Genomic DNA, 20,762 nt, shown 5'->3' on the forward strand with positions numbered 1-20,762 from the left:
ACAACGCATCTGCTTCTTTTAACTCATCCACATATAACACTTGTCTTTTTGTTATTTTATGATTAGGTGTTTGTGAACATATCTCTTATATTTGACTTTACAGAGAACATTGTGCCTGACCAGTGTTTCCAGAGGGACCGTAACAATCACACAGTGTCTGATGAGCTGGTAAGTATCATAAATCAAAGTGGAATACTGAGGAAGACCAAAACAAAGCAGCCCCAGCACTGGTTACCTTCCTTTCAGCTCTCCTGGCCCGCGTCCGCTTCATGTAAGAAGTGATTCTGCACTGAAGGACTGTCTCATCATCAGATCTCTGCACCCCCAGACACCAAAGAGCCCAATAACTCTGTGATTGACTGGGCTGCAGCATTGTTGTAGAAGCGCGAGCTTTTCTACAGGCCTCTGGTTCAAACACTTTCTCCATATGCAGTAAAATGATGCAGGTTTGTTCAGTAGGCAGGCAACAGAACACAGAAAGGCCAGAAATGTTTTATTTATACACATTTACAACTACAGGACATCAGATTAATAAATAGCATGTAACAGTCCCCCTTCACCAACTGCTCCATCAGGTTAGTAGAAAATATTTTTTCAGAGACAGTGACTCAGAAAACTTGAATAATCTCCTTCTCGGTAACATAGAAATACTTTTAAAAATGTCTTTTGTATTTGTAGAATTTAGAAAGCACTTTATAACAGATCAGAAAATGGTTTTAATACTAATCCATCACTTATAAGACTTATAAATCTCAATTTCAACAACCAGACATCCTGTGTTAATACAGGCATCCACAAAATCTGGGATATATGCACATACTGTAGGGCAAAACTTTATCACTTAAAAACAATTAGATGACTCAAAGTTTGGTTTCACGCACTTCCAACCAAAGGCTGTGTAAATTCTGTAGGCATGAACTCACTGTGATCTTCATCTTTACAGCACATGGCGACGATGGCAACACGGAGCTGCCAGCCAGAGTTGTGAGCCGCCAGGTTTCAACAGTGGAGCTGAGTAAATACCGATAAAAACCACAAATAACAGCAGGACCTTAATAAAAGCAACCGATGCGCTCCTTCACTATATGAAGACGAGTTCTGACTTTCTGCTGGGCCCATGTACCCCCCCTAAAAAAAATACTTCAGAGCCCAAAATGTTACAGTACGGCCAAAGAATACGAAGACAAAATGTTGCTCTGTGGTGTCAGAGGCAGTGCAATGATCAGATGTTAGTTTGTAACACTGGCTAAAAAAAAAAAAAAAAGGTGTGATTGTCAGATAAAATACACAGAAACTAGAATTCAAAAGAATGCTGACGTACGGCTAAGGCAGTGGATGGCTTGTGCATATTAAACTGAGCAGTGCAATGTCGTAGTGGTGATGACCTTCCAGATGTCAGTAAGATAGAAATAGACTTCTGTCACCAGAGAGACGGGCAGGCTCAACATCTTCACACAGTAGGTGGCTGTAAGCGGACACCCGCCAGCAGCTGGGAGGCTTCACAGCCGAGCTGGCAGCCGTTTAGGTCCACAAATCACAGCAGAGGAGAGGAGGGCAGTAGATGGCCTGTTTCCTTTTCTTCCACTTCACGCTCCTTTGGGTGCCAAAGAGCAGCATTAGCAGCACAGCCTAACCCTAAACACCTGACTTTTCAGTATTGGCATGGAAGGAAAAGCGTGACAATGTAAATGTCTGTGGCAATGAGAGAAATATTTAAAAGGCCTCACAGACTGGCAGCTTAATCCAAATCACTAAGGCTTCTTACATACCGCAGCTTTTAAACTAATGTATAGGGAAGACATGCGGACAGGTTGGGTACACCTCCCACTCCTGTTTGGCAGAAGTAAGATCTCCAGACACCACATCATTTCTTCATCTGGTTGAGATCAACACTCAGAAAAACACGTCCAAAGAGAAACAAAAGGAAATCTTTGCAAGTGGTCACTGGCCTGGTAACTTTAGGCTGTGTCAGAAAAATAGCCGCATCGTAAACGTGAATGTTATGTTACCTTGAGTAAAAGAACTACAGCAGCTGTGGAGGACCATAAATCAAGTTTTAAAGACAGACAAAAGAGACTTTTTTCCCCTCTGCGGAAAAGAGACAGAGACCAATGTAGCTCCAAACCTGGGACTCCCGCTGTCCATCACACATCAGTGGACTGAAGACCAGAGCAACAACTGCGGTGAATTTGTTCTTAATAAACGTCTCCAGTAGTGTCTGTGTACGCGTGTGTGCATCTGTAACGTATGCAGATGTCTCATGTCAGGAGATCAGCTGAAACAAATCCCAAAAGGTATTTGTGGAAAATGTGTTAGTTTCTCTCCGTCTCTCTTTCCCTCCGCTTCGGGTGGTGTTATGTACGAATTTTCCTTTTATCTTCAAACAGCGAGCGGACGAGGTAGACCTGCACCGCCGACACCAACATCATGAGGATGAGGTTGAACACCGACCAGAAGTTCACCCGGTCAAAGTTGCTCTCCTGGAGGTTTCGGTCGCGAGCCTCGAACGCTCGCAGCACCGTCTGGATCTGCACACTTTTGCCCAGCCGAGACTTCACGCTGTTGATGGTGTCCTGAAGGAGAGGAGACGAGCAGGTCAGACACAGCTTCGCTAATATGTGGGCATTATACAACTGCACAAGCAGGGTAATCAAATTCAGTCAGATTGCTTTTAAGTTTGTAAACAAAGCAGCTCAATCAAAAGCTTTCCTTCCTCCTTGAAAAGGCAACTTCCTCTACAGCTGAAAGACTCATTTCCTGCCTTTTACCAAGTGATGCCTGTGTGACTTCTGACACAAATATAAGCTGTTTGCATTGAGAGGGCGGTGTAGGCTATTGTGGTGCAAGCTGAGACAATTGGCTGCCCCCGGTCAATAGGTGAGAGTTCATGACATTGTCTATTATTGTGACACTCTCCCTGTTGGCGGATTGCATACCATTTAGTTGGCACCCTGCTGGGTCACTTTGCACCCACTGTGTCATCCTATGAGCAGAGATGGCCCCGTGACAAGTCACACAACTGAGGGACAAAGTCTAAAAACACCAAGTGAGAATCAGTTTTGAACCTCTCAATACACACACACACACACACACACACACACAAATGTTTTAAACAAGAGGTCTGGGATGTGCTGCATGTCAAATTTCACCAACTCACCATAATGTCCTCCAGCTTCATGTCCAGCATGTCCGTTCCATGGACGTACTCCTTCCAGTCGTCCGGGTCTTCATCTGTATCCATGTTGTCCAGGATCAACTCGAAGAAGATGAGCTTCTCTGAGACGGCGCTGAACGTGTTGTCGAAGCAGAACATGTAGTCGCCATCCTCAGTTTCTACGCTGGAAGGAAAGCACGGGCGGTAAGAGCTTGCACAGGCAGCCGAGTCACGAAGGGTCGGTTCATAGATGATCGGAGACGCTTACGTGTGGACGCCGTCAGACTTGCGGTAGTCACTGAACAGCAGTTGGCCAGAAGGAGAGGAGATGGAGAAATCGACATCGAGACCTGCGCCGTCTAATACCTGTGGATGGAAATACAGTCGGTGACAGGTGAACGTTACAGTCCAGCAAGCCTGCGCTGGTTTTATCCAGAAAATGGTGCAGCATGTAATTTGAGTGTCGATTTATTTGACACATTAAATGCGAGTAATGTTTTTCCTCTCGAGGTTTCCCACCTTCTCTAGTGGGAGTATAATAAGCCTGTAACTTTGTCCTTCGTCGGTGTACACCACAAGATACATAAAAAGTGGCAACTTCCTCACCAGGAAAAATGCTGACGTCTGCACACTGACCTACAAAACAGGTTCCCAGCTATATGGAAATTGAGGCGTGACCCACATAACCTGTTGGCCCTCTGGCACTTGATAATTCAAACACAGGAGTATACCAGAGTGGGTTTGCATTTAATTTGAATGAATGTTATAGACAGCCAGATGACATGCAAAGAACGTGGACAGTAATCATAATAAAAGAGCTCATCAACAGACTTGACACGTGTAATGTTGTCCGTCAACGCTGACTCCAGCCTGAGTGTTATTGATCGGCTTATTACCTGATATTCAATCTCCAGCGAGGCATCTTTCTTCATGGTCTGGTAGAAACACTCCTTTCGACCCGCAGGTAGAGTGAACGTGAAGTCGTTGTCCACAGACTGGGAGAAGGCAGCCAGCACCACAAACCTGTCCGCGACGAGCGAAACAAACACGGACAGGACACACGCAAATACTCGGACTAGCCCCATAGTCTAAACTCGCTGTTCTAAAAGTCCAAAAGAGACAAAAAAACCAACAGAAAACCGTGTTACAGCCGCCGGACTACTGTGTAGGTTAGTAGGCGGCAGAGCACTTCAGCTGCGTTCACCCAAAGTTGACTTCTGTTGAAATACTCTGGAGGCTGTCAGCAGTTCAGGACCCCGCCGGTTTAAAAAAAAACAACGATTTTTTATTTTTTAATTTAATACGCAAAACAATATCGGAATAATTTGTTGTGGTATTTTAAGTTATTCTGTTCCAGGTGTGTTTTTATATTATATTCATCAACCGTATATACTGAATAGAACAAATATCAGGCACATTTTTTCAGTGACCAGTGAATTGCACTTTGGGATGTGTAGTTCTTTAGTTCAACGTGGGCTGAATGGAAGGACCCGAAGCAGGTGGTAAAATATATGTCCGTCTGTACCGGTGGGGTCAGCCCTGGAAACACATGTATGTCACTGAGGGAGCGAGTTAGTGAATGATGAAGTTACACCATTGGTCAGCCAAATGCTCCATAAGGTTTATATTTTTGAATTAAAAGTCCTCCATTATTTCATACTTGGTCCAGTCATATAGCTATTAGTCTTTGACCAGGTCTTGTTCTCCTTTGATAACAAAGGTGTAATTGACCAACACCTAACACTCGTGCCTAATTTAAATTTAAAGCATGAAGACAATCTGTAAATGTTAAACGATTTTTTTTTTTTTTTTTTAGCTCTTACCAGTCTAAAATAACACAAATAATATAATATGGGCTTGCACCGAGCCTTTAACTTTGATAATGACTGAATGTTTTTGAAGTGTGTTTTTGCGATGCTGAAGGAAAAAAAAAAAACTCGTATTCAAATTCAAGCGTTCACCACAACACCTCATCTCGTGATATGCAAAGTGAACATAAGTGCCATTACAAAAACAAGAGGTATCAACGCTGGTCAATTATACTGAAACTTCTGACATCAGGCGACTGTACAACAACTTAAAAATATTGCGCGCTTTAGCAATTTACTTATCTAGAAACAGGTGACGCGCGCTGCTCCACGGCGACCAACTCAACTTCTGTCCGGTGGGCGGGGTTTGCTGACGAGACGGTGTTGCTACGTCTCCGATGATTGGTCGACGAGATGCTCAGCACTGATTTGATTGGTCCACCGTGGAGGGGGGTTGAACTTAGCCGGAGCCTGCTCCTCGTCAGCAGCAGTGGCGACAGAAGCTGAAAAGGAGGCGGACAGCTGTCCGCATAATGAGAAATAGCGCTCCGCAAGTGTAGGTTTTAACCTTAGAAAACAGTCGTTTGTTATATTTTTAATTAACACGGGCACTCAGCCGACATACAAAGCTTGCCTTCGGTGTATTGTGTAGCCGCGAGTGATCAGAAAAAAAAGAAAAACAACCCTCAAAGAGCGAGGATGTTGGTCCCCGCGGGAAGATAATGAAGAGGCTGCGCGTTTTGTTGGTGTGCCTCATCGTAGCTCTCCTGTGCTGGTAAGCTTGGCCCGACCGTCTCCATTCACATCATTAACGACATGTCGCAAGTATATATCAGTCACAACAACAAGGTGAACTGCGTTTTCCCCGATAATTGCCCTGTCGGTCACTTCGTTTTGCTCGATGTCTTTTGCCGCATAATTTCCGTCAGTCATCAATGTTGTCACAAGAATCCCCCTCCGCTAACAGACTGGAGCTAACATGATCAGCTCCCTCCAGCCTCCGGTGTTTACTCTAGAAGAAGACAGAGCCTCGGTGTGGTTTTGTTGCTACTTGACATAACTGGTGAAGTTTGTTATTGAAATGGCTTTTATTGGGTTAGTAGGTCAGGTAAGCCAGCTGTTGAATAGCAGCACAGCGAGCTAGCTTCAACCAGAGAAGTTGTGGCTGTGATGACCGGTTTACATGTCTGTGTGCTGGCTGGTAAACACTCGTGTTTGACCATTTGAATACTGAAAGTGGCAAACCTCGTGTCCTTTTTCTACAAGATTTATAATGCAGCATTCCTGTCACTCAAGATTATTTTACTTTGGGATATTTTTCAATGCCAAACCACAACATCATCTCGTAAAGACCAAATGTACGTCCTGACGTTGCTCAGTTAGTCTGGGCAAGTGGTATAATCCCAGGGTGACATCCACACTATGATATTATCATATGCAAAATGGTCAACATCAAAACAAACTGACCTTGTGTTAATGCTTGGGGTGTGCCATATTGTATTGTTTACGATAATATCATTATTGTTGTGTTGTATGTGATTTAAAAACGTCATATTGTGATCATGGCTATAGTCTGACTCATCATTACATGTGTAACAGCAAAAAAAAAAAAGCACTGATGAGTTAAGGGTTTGCGATGTGTAAAGTACAGACGTAATATGTTCAGTCACGTATACGCCGCACTCTTTAAGCGATGATTGTAATCCTTCTCCAGAGTACGTGTGCACAGAGATCTGGTAGATTAACTGAGCTGGTGAATTCGTTTAATCTCGGTGGCACGGAGCAGGTGACAATACGCGGGGTTTGAGGAATGGGATTAAGAGTTCAGGTAACATGCCACCTATATCCAGCTTGCTGAGTGAGGAGCAGCTAACTGTCCAGTGCTGCTGTTGATTTCTCTGTTGTTATTTGGTTGCGATAATCACTTACCGTTGCTTTTCTTGAGGGTTAGATTAGTTTGTTCTTTGGCAGACTGAATAATTCTACTCATTGTAGTGGTTGAAACAAATAAATACAAAACACTTTTTTGGGGGTAGATTTGTAGTTGGTGGAAGGTAACATTTACAACTTCTGCTTGTAAAAGCCCAACAGCTTAGCCTTGCTCGATAGCTTTATATCATTTCAGATGTGTCGTCACTTGTTTTATTAAAATGTCTCCAGGAAATAATCACTTAATGCCAGTAGTGATTCACAAGTGGTAACATGATCCAATGATTATATCCATTTCTTTCATACCTGAGGTTACTGATCATTATAGTCTAAAACAAGTCATGCTTCTTTTTGTTCCCTCATAGCATTGGAGACTGATTTTAGTGCTCATGTGTTATTGATCATACCAGGCATCAGTGTTATATAATTTCCTCATCAATAAGTGCAACTTATATCCAGTACATAGTCTAGTGTAATACCTTCATAGTGTCCATGCTTTGCAAAAGAGATGCAGTTAAGTACAATATTTGATCATGTTTTGACTATTTCATCAGCTCTTGAATGACAAACTAAAACTAACTATGATAAACCCACCTCTCTGTTACAGATCGTAACCCTTGTACCTTTGTTTTCTCTAAAGAACTCATTCTCAAAGGTTAGATTATTTTTTTTTTTTAAAAAGGGGTGAGTTATTGCACAGATAAGATTTAGCAAACTTTTTCTTCTTTATAGCAGGAAAAAAAGAGAGTTGGAGAACGTGAAAACAGCAGGGAGCAGAACAGGGTGGTGTCCTCTGCCTCCCGAAGACCAGTGAAAAAGGGATACAGACTGAGGGGTCAACATATTCCTAGTTAGTCGTTTTAATAAATAAAAAAGTGTCTCCAGAAATATTGAATTATAAATTAAACCCACGAGCGAGGCAGCTTTCAATCCCTGATAAGAATTGATTTGATTACAGCCGTGCAAATCGGGTGTTTGCGTGTCTAAAACTTTGGTTTTCACTTTCCCACAAACTGAATAATGACCGTGCTAGTACACACACAGGCCTCATTACTAATGCAAACCCTTTTTAGCGTGCCGCTGTTGGCTCCTCACTCTTCGGTGCCAACTCTCACGCCTCCCAGTAGGAGCAGAGAAATGGGGGAATGCAGACCTCGCAGTAATCCAAAGGTTTCCAAGGCAGCAGTGTTTTTAGGCACTGAAAAGGGGCTCTGTGGTAGGAGGCTGGTGGTAGATGACTACGAGGGGTCATGTAGTTTTTTTTTTTGTTTTTTTTTTGAAACAGCTGGAGTATCTGCCAGGAGTAATGTTGATGTGTTCAGATTCCATGTTTTTATGTGAATTCCCATCCTTTGTGTTTTAATTTGAAGCTGCTGGAGCTCTGTGTTGCTCCAGTGCTCAGAGAGGCCCAGCAGAAAGTGGTGTGTGTGTGTGTGTGTGTGTGTGTGTGTGTGTGTGTGTGTGTGTGTGTGTGTGTGTGTGTGTGTGTGTGTGTGTGTGTGTGTGTGTTCACTCACGTAGTCAGCAACAGGGATCTTACTGTGTGACGGTGTGCTCGCTCAGGCTGTTGACATCAGCATCCCTGGAGAAAGTGTGTAGGCTCCATGTGCCGTTGAGAATGTTTGCATGAGGGTGCACATTTCCAGCCAGGCCGATTGTCGGTAATGATAGCTTTACCACAGACATATAGCTGCTCCCCATTTAGATGTTAACGTGACTGCAGAGATGTTGGCAGAGTGTGATGTTGTTTGCACTTACTGCTGTTTGAACTTGTTTCTCAGACAAGTGGCATCTTTATGTAAATTGTTTATTACGTGAAACCACCTAAAACAGAGTTTGTTTGTTCCATCCGTGATGTCTTGTCATCGTCTCATTGTGTCCCTGTATCATAGGCTTATTAGTTTCGCAGCCTTTTTTGAAGATTATTGTTATTACGTAACATGATTAGTGCTCATGAGATAACTCAAATGACCTGTTGGGGATTTTAAATTATATTTCATTAGCCTACAGATACTTTATAATCATCCATAGCATAACAAAACTAGTTGTCTGCCCAATGCTGTTGAGCTTCAGCTCTAGTTGGCTCACCTGATTCATGTTTAATTTGTTGATTGGGCTGTTCTTTAGTCTTTTATGTAATTCTGAATGCAGTTGAAATGACGTCAGGGTATTGTGGTGTGCCGTTTCTTCCCGCTTATGACAGCAAAAGAGGCATTTTGATGCTCGTGCTGTATGTTTTGACAGCAGCCCGGCAAAAGGACACCAGGGCTTTGCTTGCCCAACCGTCTATAGGATGAGGTGAACTATATGGGATTTCGCTTGCACTGTGTTCGCAGAAACGCAACTCACAGCCTCAGTTCTCGAGCAGCTTCGGGTGTGTGAGGCTCTGTTTGGCAGCACAAATGTTTTCCCAAGAAAAAAAGAAAGCTCCCAATGAGTTAGCAGGCTAATGGAGGTAAATAAAACATCAGGTACATTCCCCTTCACTACACACACACACACACACACACACACACACACACACACACACACACACACACACACACACACACACACACATTTGAAAGTGTTTATAGTAGACAAAGGCTTTAAAATATTTCTTCACGGTGTGCTCCAATGTCTGAATACTGTTCTTTATAGTTTGCTGGAAGCAATGTGAGCGCTTTACAAAGACTGAAGCCAGGATGTAGCTGAAGGACCCTCTTATTAAAAGAACTATGCGTTCTGCCCACATCGTAAAAGTTCCCCTTTTGGGGGAAGTTGTTGCATAAGCAGATCCTCCTTTCGATGCCCTTGTGCTCATGTGGTTGGGGAGACCGTTGTCACGAATAGTTGGTGCTTGCATCTCCCACCAGCAGACACTCACAGCAACTGTACTGGAGAGTCAACGACAGAGACCCAGAGAGGCCTCTGTCTGTGTGTTTTGGCAATGTCAGCTATGAGAGGGGAGGCCGGACGGGAGGCAAATTGAAAGGTTACAAAACGCGACTAGGGAGAAGACAGCATTGCTTACTTGAGCTTTTTCCGGAAGCTCAACACCTCCCCGCTATACATTTTGTCCAGCCGGCTTGTTGTAACTTTTACACTCCTGTAATAACATGCGGCGGCTGTGAGTTACTGCATGCGTGTCCGTACACGTGCTTATTTTGTGTCTCTCCTCTTTAGTCCGCCTTCATTCGATTACGGCTTTGTTGTTGTTATTCTGGTGTTATCCTCATGAACACCTTTGTCTCGTGGATGCGTCCGTCTCCGACTGAACGGCGTAGGAAATGTATTCACCTCGTGTCTAACACATTTCAGTTATATCAGCAGGACATTGCCACACGCTGACTTCATGTTGAGTCATGGATGCACTCTTCGCTGTATGTGTGGAGTAGGGCTGCAACTAATGACTACTTTTATTTTGGGTTTTATATTATGCTATATTATTTTATTTTATTGATTAGTCAATTAGTTCATTAGTTTTTAAAATGTCAGAAAATAGTGAAAGATGTCAACCATTGTTTCCCAAAGCTGAAGGTACATTATAAAATATCTAGTTTTGTTTACAGTCAGCAACCAAAACATATTTAGTTTGTTATCAAGGAGGATTAAAGGAACCAGAGAGGATACACATTCAAGAAGCTGGAATAACAGATCTTTAGCAGTTTTTCCATCAAAAATGACTTATTTAATCATTAAATTAATTATTTAATTATCTAATTGATTAGTAAAATAGTTGGTGATCATTTTTCTGTCTATAAACTAATTGATTGATTGACTAATTGTTGCAGGTGTAGTGCACAGCTCTATTTAGTTTCGCTGCGATAAAATCTTTGTACGTTGGAAGAAAAAACATTGACTTGGTAGTACGCAACATTTGGTCAGACTTTAACACTGTCATGAGATCATGTTTGTTAGTCTTATCTGTTAGTCTGTCCACATGCACAAACCTTCACTGTGTTACAGTGCAGTTTGTGAGTGAATAATCCATAAATTAGTATCAAAGAGGTTCAGGCATCAGTAATTCATTTCTATAGAGATATAAACTGTGTTCTTCAAAGTGCATAAATATACACAGTTAATCGTTTTATCCTGTAATATAAAATGATCTCAGTATTTAGGAAAGAAAACACACACACACACACACACACACACACACACACACACACACACACACACACACACACACACACACACACACACACACACACATATACAGTGAAGAGGTTGAAGTGCGCCCATATTGTAGTTTAAGTGGTTTTATGGTTGGCAAACAAGCTTGCAAACAAGCCAACCATATTGTTCTTTCTTGACTTTCTGACCCAAGAAGGTAAGGTAAGGTAAGGTAGTTACTTTATTCATCCCCGAGGGGAAATTTTTTCACAGCATACCTCAACACTCACCTGGAGGGTACCTAAGATCCTGTTTTGTTAAACATAGGAACTTACAGCAATGATTAACGTGTATAGAATAGAGTACTGTATGTTTCTAAAGCCGGGTATATCTCTGAGATAAAAACAAACAAACAGGCGAACCAGAGCCAGGCCTCGTGTTCTTGGCCACGTTGTCTTTCCTCGAAGTTACACAAAGCTTTCCGCTTAATGTGTCTCCTGCTTCTCCTTTCAAAGTTAAATTTGAGAAACAGTTCAGAGCCAAAAAGATTAAAAAAAATAAATAATATTTGATCAACAGAGAATTTATCGTTTAACTCAAATATCAAAACAAAAATGCCAAACATTTGCTTGTCTCTGGCTTGTTAATTATTTTAAATGTAAGTTGATCACTCTGGAAATAAAAACAACTGTCATTAGGTTTCACATTGTGGAAGCTATCAATCTGTTGATCAACGGAAATATAACAAAATGATCACATACCTAAATCACATATATTTTTCAATGATTAGCAGGTTGTGAAATGTACAGTTGTGTTGTAAATGATAGTTACGGCTGAGAGACTGGATCTAATCGGCTGCCAGCGTGTGTATTGTTCTTTGTACAACTCTTAAAAATGTGTGTTTTCACACTGCTTTAATTTTCCTCAACTGTTGGCTGAAACTAGAGGCTCAGTAACTGAGAGTCCATCTTACTGTTGTTTTTGTAGCAGGCCAGGGTTTAGCACTGTGGGTTGGCAGCTCTAGTTTTATGCGAGGAGACGGAGCTGGACTGGCTCTCGGGCACACACCATTGTTCCTGCCCACTGGCCATGGAGACTGAAGAGAGCACAGAGCTCTTTGGCCCGCTGGCCTTCCTGTGTGCCCGCTGCACACAGCCCTCTGTATCTTAATGCTTTCACACGGGCACCTTTTTGGTAGTCAAAGTGAGCCAACACCTGCTGTAGATGTTAGATGAACTGTGTATTGAAGGGGGGCGCTCAGGAGGCAGAGCGTCGTCGTCAAAACAACCTCAATTTCTAATTGCAACAGAATTTCTGTAGATAATGAAGATGGGTTGTAGCGAGTGTGGTTTGTGTAGTGTTCATAGTGCAGTCACATGGCCGTTTATACGACATAGCCAGTAAGGCTGCAGTGAGTTTGCTCCTCTCACAGCTCTTGTTAAAAGAAGTGATTGGTCGATGAAACTCCTACTTCATCAGTCTACTCTTTATTTGTTCACTTGAAAATAGCTGCACTCTCTTTCGGAAGTGTTGAAGTAATGGCTGGATAACAGACCAACAAAACAGATCTCAGGTTTGATAGAACAGTATCTTGAGTAAAGTAAATGAAGATCATTATGACTTGAGTAGTACAAAGCAGAGGCACGTGGTCTATCTTTATCTCTCTACTAGCTGCCTCAGATAAAGGCTCCCTTAAAGACAAATTTAAAAAAGATGCAAAAAGGATTGAGCCGCCTCGGTTTCACTTTTGTGCTCATCTCTTACTTGCTTTGCTCTTAAAGGATTCAGTAATCTCATTTAAAGCATGCTGTCCAAAGCTAAATCTCGTGCGTAGTAAATTTCTCTTGGCTAATGATACTTCTTTCTCTTTTTTTCTGGTAGCAGGAACTTCTTCACAGAATCCTGTTGCTCATGTAATATTTTTCTGGGAATAGGTAGTTCTGCAGGTAGAGTTGAATGCAGGCCAGTAGCTTGAGGCTGTCAGTAGCTGGAAAGAAAATACTACCGTTTACAGCGTTAGTGAATCATCTTATGATGGTGGAGATTGTTAGGTTTTAAGGGTGGAGACCTGCGTCAGAAAACTAAAGTGACTGTTTGGCTGTTTGAGAAGCAGGTATGGCAAGGAGAAGAGACTATTTAACAACTGAGCGTTCAGCTTGAGCACAGTAAACGTACTTCTTGAGTAATTAACACTACAAGTTGTTTACCAGTTTTTTTATTCGTATATCACGACTCTAAAATAATGAATGCATGAAATTGTAGCATCTTCAGTTTTAATGCATCTAAAGACATTCATTTTCGCTCAATACTGAAAACACTCCAAGTTTTGGATTACATTTGCTCTGCTTTTTCCTGCACTCTGACATAATGGGACTATTTTTTCCTCTTCCTGAAAATGCTGTGGTTTCTTCTCTCTCTCTCTCTCTCTCTCTCTCTCTCTCTCTCTCTCTCCTCTCTCTCTCTCTCTCTCTCTCTCTCCCCCCCCCCTGGCCCCTCTCTCTCTCACACACTGCTCTTTACTGTTTACCTTTTGCAGCTACCGATTTGCTTCCACGAGTGAAGTGTGTGTGTGTGTGTGTGTGTGTGGGGGGGGGGGGGGGGGGGGGGGGGGGCATTTCTCTCTTTTTCTTTGTTGGTATGATACAGTCTTAGAATGAAGACAGCGTATAGCTCTGCGTATGTAAACCTTTCCTACCGGTCTATGTGGGGGTGATTAACAGAAAGAGGCCCTGTCCACAGCTGACACACAGGGTGGCTAAGGAACATTATGTACTAAAGCTCATCAGGGCATGTTATACTGAAGCGTGGGCGTGCAGACCTTCCAGTGCCATTAAATCTACTTTCCTTAAGCTGCCTTCTAAATGCAAGATGCTTATATTGCAGGCTGAAATAATCCGAACCAAATGGGCAGTATACATTGTTCAATATGAAGGAGCTTTTGTATCGTACTGAGAAATATTACCGTATTCATGTCGGTTTCCAGTGTTTTAATTTTAAAAAGCATGGTGTGTCCTTTCTTGTTGCTGTTGACATCGGTGTGTGTGTGTGTGGGGGGGGGGGGGGGGGGGGGGGGATGTAAACGTTTCACCACGCTGTAGCACTTTGGTACACTATGTACCGAGGTGAGTGTTTGATGAGCTTTTGCTCTCCCACTGTGCCGACTGATGCATACATACTGAAGAAGAATGCACATGCATTGTTGTATCCACACCCGCCCATGCTCACCACTCACTGGCAATGTGGCTTTTCCTATCAAATTACATTATATCACATGACTGCGTCCTTCAGGCCCATTGTCCCGCGCCGATGTTCCTGATGTCGTATTCCCAACCCCTTTGATCCCCGTCTGCCCGGGACCACTGCGAGGCTTCACCACACATGCTGTGACTGTAGCTCTTTATTTCAGCTTAACATAATAAGGCGCCCCCCCCTCCCCCCCCGAGACTGCTATTCAGCTTTGGTTCTTGAAACTCCCCTTTCCATCCGTTGGCTGCGGACATGTTGGGTGAACTTAACCCCACAGGAGCAGCATCAGTCCGTCTTTCACCTGCTGACTGGGCCTACTTGGTACTTTATCCCAAATAAAGGTGTGTCTGTTCATGCACACCACATCCTAGAGAAAAGCTCCTGTGTAAATTTTGCTGGCTGTAAATGCGTCAGAGAGCTGGTGAGAAATTCTCACGGATCAGGAAGTCAAACAAACTTCACAAATAGCTGAAGTGGTGTGGATTACATGAATATGTGGTCTTTAAGTACATAAAGTGTACTCAAGAGTTTTATTAAATTGTAGCCACCTGGTATGAAGAAGAAACCGGATGTACTGGTGGTATTGTGTCAAAAATAAGTGCGTGTACTATCATAGCATTTTAACAAGAGTAATCAGAAAGCTACGATCAAGTTCTTAAAGCAGAACTTTAATGTAATTGTTTTGGGTCAAAGCCTTTCCGTTGTTTCAACAAAACGTCATTATTTTAAGCTGATATAATATCATACAATTATATATACACAATCAAAAGTGCTTCGGTATCTGTGTATTTTATTTTGAAAAATACACATTTAGTTTGATGCATCTATTCAAACACCAAATAATCTTGGTATTTCATAGCACTTTTTAAAAAACTAATCTGATCATGACAAATCTGGATCCACTGGTTTCTTCCCAAAGAAAGACAAAGTATTCAAATCATAAAATTTCCTATCGAGTACATTTAAAACGCATGTTCATATGAAGCTAATCTGAAGGCCTTTATTTGATTTTCCATTATCATGGCAAAAACAGGCCTGGGTCATGATTCTTCATAGGAGATGAATCCAATACAGCATCGAGGCACTTAAGGAAATGAGCCCTGTACTCAGACCACAGTCTTCACCACTTGCAGCGCAGTGGGTCAGTCCATCCAGAGCAAGAGGAGGAAGTGGAGCAGCAATGCTAATGCCTGGGGGTTAATGTGTCTGCTGCAGTATGGTAGAAAACATGAACATCCATTTCTTCAAATCCTCTCTTCGACACCGCTGTTTGTCTGCCGGTGAAGTTTCTGGTAGTGGGTCTTTAACAACAAAGCTTCTTGCAAATTTGCACCAGTCGGCAGAACATCTGACATCTCATTCCTGAATCTGTGTTTTGAATTTGACGATCTTTGGATGTAGATTTTATCCATTTCAATCCCTGACAGAAGTCAGAGCCTTTGCTGTTCCACAGAAAATCTCATGCCTCAAACTGGATTTGCATATCTGAACTGTGGTGAAAGCGGATTGAGTAAACGATCTTTACCCGTCACGAGTGACTGACCACATTTGCTTGTCAAATGTGTCCCAGGTAGTGTCAAAGTAAAATGTATTTATAGAGCACATTTAAGCAGCAAATGCATAAGTGTTTTACAGAGAGCTGAAATTATTATATAGTTTTGATTAAGGATCAAGTAGATGTGAGCAAAAAAGCAAATAAGACAAAATGTGATCAATCATGTCCTTTGAAGGCTATTAAAGGCTAAAGAACAGATGATTCTTTAGATGGGTTTTTAAGATTATCAGTACGGGGAAGTTCTGATGTTGACTAACAAACCAACAAATTAGGGAGGAGAGGAGGAGTTCAGCAGCGTCACCTGGTGCAAGTCCATGCAATGCTTTAAGGCCAAATAAAAGTGCTAACCAGCGAGGAGAGGCTAACACGGGTCAGGTTATTTGATTTTTCTTTGTCCCAGTGGTACGGTTGCAGATCGGGTCGGGTTCAGGACCGTGTCTGTGTAAGCTGGCGGGGTATTTACCAGTTCAGCCACCCCATCGTGGCTGCCATGAGGATGCACCAGCGGAGAGGATTATGGAGGATCAGCAGGCTTTAGAACAAACTGCTGCTCTACATTATTTCATGCTTCGATGTAGAGAAAAACTAGAGCGCACACGCAAGTGTAGACACACCCACGGTCAGTCCTCTGAAGGCTGGGCTTTCAGGCTCTGCCCTCCCCTTTTTCTCCAAACACTGACGGCATGTTTTTGTCTGCTGGGCAGATGCGCTGGCCTACTTTTTCCCCGGCGAGTCCTGGCACATCTCCCTGCGCCACAATCCACCTCTGACCACGTGGATCCTGGATTTTCTCCTCAGCTCTTTTTCCTCTTCATCTCCCCCCTCTGTTTTTTCCTTTCTCTCAGCTATGTGAATGTAATTCAAATAGTAAATGTGTGACTTATTCTCAGAGAGGGAACTAAATCCTTCTGTGAGTAAACTGCTGCATTATTTTGTCCTTTTTATTGGCTCTGTCGTTTGGTCTCTCAAAGCACATGATCAGGGTTAGTTTAGGTGAGCCCAGTTTAAAAGTTGAGCTAATTCAATGCATCAGTGGCACCATTCACTCTCCTGCCAGCACCTCAAGAATAATCTGAACGTTAGTGACAAACATCACAAGACTCTCCTCTCCCTCAGGACAGAGGACAGACAGATGTAGTATTCACTCTGCTGGTAAATGGTAAATTCATCATCAACACCATAACGCCACACAGCAACTTAATAATATGTGAAATACTCTCCGACTCTTTTTTAATTTATTTGTGTCCTCTCAGTGGTGTGTGTCTGTGTGTGTGTGTGTGTGTGTGTGTGTGTGTGTGTGTGTGTGTGTGTGTGTGTACACACTGTAATGAAGAGTAACAAGCTGTTCTGAGATTTAGAGCAAAGGAGGGAAAGGCAGCAACTTATCTGCTGTGGCTCATGTTATACACTGCATGTGCTGCAGTGTCATGCTGGATCACAGCATGATGAGTTTGCGTGAGACGGCACGATGACAACTCTCTTGTAGTTTTTGATGTGGTTTGAGTCAGGATGTCCAAGCATTGTTTGGCTCGCTGTTGGCAGATTAATCAGTCCTCAACCTGTTGGCTCTGGGGTCCTGTCTCCTCTGTGTTAACTAAGGACGTTAGTATAGTTCAGTGGTGTTTATTTGGTAGCGCTGTATCGCGTCCTTTGATTCTGAATGGTCCTAAAGCCAACAGGAAATATCAGGGGATTTGGTTGCTCGGAACCAGCACAGACTGGGTATTAGACACAGACAGTGTAATAGGACATGCAGCCCGTGTGTTTATGGGCATCTGTCCAACGGTGATAACACTTATAGGCGTAGGACTAAATAACTGAGCCATTTGTAGCTTTTAGAGGGAAATGCAAAAGACAGAAAGACTTCTTGCAAATCCCCAGGTGCCTCTGAAGTGGGACAGGAAGCAGGGATAGAGGCAGAATGAGGAAGAAGATATTTTCAGACTGCTGAGTCATTAGTCTTGCCTCAGGCTCCTCCTTCGTTAGCTTTAACCCATCACTGGTATGTAACGTGCATGGCACACTTAAAAAACTTTTTTTTCCTGTGCTTTCTGTAATTCTCTCCATTTTTGAGTCGTGCACTCTTCGCTCCTGCAGTTGCATCATTATTTTAATTAAACAGTCGGTCACTGTTCACCCCCCAAAGCAGATCTCCTTAGCTCGACTCCTTACATTTTTTTTTTTTTTTTGCCCCCTTCTTTCATCAGCTCTCCTTTATCTACCTTCTGAAAGGAATGTCAACACTCGGGTCTTTCCATTCATTCCTGGAGATAATGCTGAAGAGGCCCAAACAGAGCCTCATGTTGTCTCACATTTTGTCCCGATCTTACATGTTGCTCAGTGAGAACAGGGCATTTGCGGTCTTGAATTGCTCCACGTATTTTAATCTTTGTATTTTATAATCTATCATGTGTGTAGAGCTTTGTGACTTGGCAAATTACAGTTAAATATTAGCTCAATGAGTCACACTGCAGAAATCCATCATTTTGCGTCTGTCATCAGGAAGTTTATACAGCACAGTTTACTTAGTGACGTGTTCAACTAGACCTGCGCTGTGGTATGTGATCTGTTTGTCGCCAATATCTATTTACACAAGTGCTCTCTTATCTGAGTGATTAAAGGCACGTTTGGAAGAAGACAAAAAAAGCCAAGCTTCAGAAATGGATCAATAATTCAATGATTGAAGACACTTTTGATTATTGTATGTTAATAACAGTAACTGTGAACATACATTTGGAGATGAGATTGTAGTAAATTATTTGCATGATTACGTGAATGTTGATCTGAAACTAAACTGTGAAATTATTCAAGGAAACGGCTACCATTTGTTTCAAAAAGCATGGAGCGACTAAACGGCCTCGATATAATAAAATATCTCCACTTGGCTAAATATTCAGAGCGTACCAGACCTTTAGAAAATTGTGAGTCAATTCTGCGGTTTTGTGTCATCCTGTGTGAAAAGGCCAGCAGTATTGTTCTGAAAGCCTCGAGTAAACAGATCATGTAAACAGTCAAGCCATCCAAGGACAACACTAATAATGCTGTAAGCACCTTACAGCTGCCGAGTTATAACCATCAAGTTATACATTCTAGCACCACGTTGGTTCTTGTGAGGAACGGATGCAGTTCAAACTCAAAAATCAACTCACAATTATCGAGTAACTCGGTTAGGATACAAATAAATCGGGGTTTTTTTAATTTATTTTTTTATTATGGGATAGTGATATGCACGCCTATTATTTTGACAGACGCTGCTCCTGTAGCCGCACTTACAATTGGTTCATACTGAGAATCGATATAAGATATACATAAAGCATTAACTTTAATATTTATTACCATTTTCACAACTCTCCGTTTTACTGTATTATTTGTGTTTTCCTGGGCTATCTCTGTAATGCTTCAAGTTCCAACTCTATTCTTGAATCTTCTATCTTGTGACCGTCTGTTTGTTTTAGGATGAACTCACTTCACATGTGCGGGCAGGCTAAGCTATGAATCATTTTTGGATACGTCAGGTCAGGTTTTACAAGGTGCATGAGGTTGAAGCAATTGAAAGCGAGGCGAGAGGTGTGTTTGCTGTTGTCAAATAAATGTTTTCACGTATTTTTACACAATCTTTTCACTGCTGTTTAGTGCTGTTGTCCTTTTTCCTTGATGTTTGTGCAATAAGCTTATGTATTTGATATTGTAGGCAGTTATTACCCTTTGGTGTGTTGTCTTACATGATTTTGCCTGCGAAAAGAAAGTGGTAGATCTGACATGACTCAACATGTAATATGATTATTTTTTTTCTTTTCTTATATCAGCCTGTGATTGTCAAGACTCCGTTCATGACTCAGTATTTTCACTTAAACATTTGACTTTACATTTTTTGTTTCAATTTGAGGTAAAAAAAAAAAAAAGAAAAAGAAAGAAGAAAAAGACAGCAAAACAGAACCATAAATCATCTTTGTTGCATCTACCAGAGGTTTCAGGTTGTGGTCATTAAAAGCTGATAGTCTGTTGCATAACCTCATGACATCGTGTGTCTATGTGGTACATGTCTTCCCTGTACCATCCATGCTTGTTTGAAGGGTTAAAAGTGGAGGGGGGGCAATTTAGCTTGAAGCTATGGATCCAAGTTTAGCCAGGAACCTACATTAGCCCCTGGCTATTAGGTTTCCGTCACTGGCTTTGTGGCTCCTTTTAGACCTTTTGGAAAAAGCATGTATTATGAGGTGTTAACGTATGTAGGAACCATGCATGTAGTTCATCAGCAGGCATCCAAAACGACAACGGTAAATATCACAGTTTGGTGTCAGAGTCAGCTGTCCCTCAGAATTTAGGAGCACAGACTTCTCCCTACACGCAGAATATTTTGAACCTATGTTCAACATTCAGACAGGAATGAATCCATCCATCATAGAGGAAGCAAATATATGAATAAGTTGGGTTGTTTTTTTCTGCAACACTGCCAGACAATATGGTGTATTGAGTAGAGGCTCATGAAGTCTTATTTGGTAAATGGCATGTCAACCTTATTAGACGTAGCCTCAATATTGGGATTAACACTTTATCATCTTGGGTCCTGATTTGTTCATAAATCTGATGGCATTTTCATCGCAGCTTTTAAAAGATCCTCTTACAGTGTCGGATGCTCTTGTCATATTTTATTTCATCATCCAATCCCCTCAAATGTTAATGAACAGAATACAGAAGTAGAGGCTGTCTGAGTGACGGGACGCTGCATTGCACAGATGGTTGTCTCTGTGGGTATGTGGGCTCCCTGCTCATCTCCCTCCTCCTGATTGCCGGGCTGACAGGGTGCTAACATGAATGTCCATGTGCCTCGCTCCTTCCTGACATTGATATTTGATCACTGAAGAGGAACAGTTCCAGTTTGAGAATCACATGGTGTCTTGCGTGCTGTGCAGTGTCTTTGTGTCTTTGGATCTGATTGTAATTGCCATTGTTATTGCCTGTGGTCTCCCAAAAT

At 42.2% G+C, this 20,762-nt stretch overlaps 2 protein-coding genes across 2 annotated transcripts in view; one reads left to right on the forward strand and one right to left on the reverse strand.

Moving 5' to 3' along the window:
- Positions 1 to 476: 476 nt before the first annotated feature.
- Positions 477 to 5,266, reverse strand: tmed5 (transmembrane p24 trafficking protein 5). The gene is made up of 4 exons (XM_069150580.1): positions 4,051 to 5,266; positions 3,423 to 3,520; positions 3,158 to 3,338; positions 477 to 2,573 (listed from the first exon to the last, which is right to left on the reverse strand). The coding sequence occupies exons 1-4, from the start codon at positions 4,237 to 4,239 to the stop codon at positions 2,355 to 2,357; spliced, it is 687 nt and encodes a 228-aa protein (XP_069006681.1). The 5' UTR covers positions 4,240 to 5,266; the 3' UTR covers positions 477 to 2,354.
- A 195-nt stretch (positions 5,267 to 5,461) lies between these two features.
- suco (SUN domain containing ossification factor) overlaps positions 5,462 to 20,762 on the forward strand; it is a 41,077-nt gene continuing 25,776 nt past the window's right edge. The window contains 1 exon segment of the mRNA XM_069150581.1: positions 5,462 to 5,737. Coding sequence (XP_069006682.1) covers positions 5,685 to 5,737 — 53 coding nt within the window. The 5' untranslated portion in view covers positions 5,462 to 5,684.

This window comes from Embiotoca jacksoni, unplaced genomic scaffold, assembly GCF_022577435.1.
Source record: "Embiotoca jacksoni isolate LCO1_2020_lvr unplaced genomic scaffold, fEmbJac1.0.p SCAF_16, whole genome shotgun sequence".
NCBI lineage: Eukaryota > Metazoa > Chordata > Actinopteri > Embiotocidae > Embiotoca > Embiotoca jacksoni.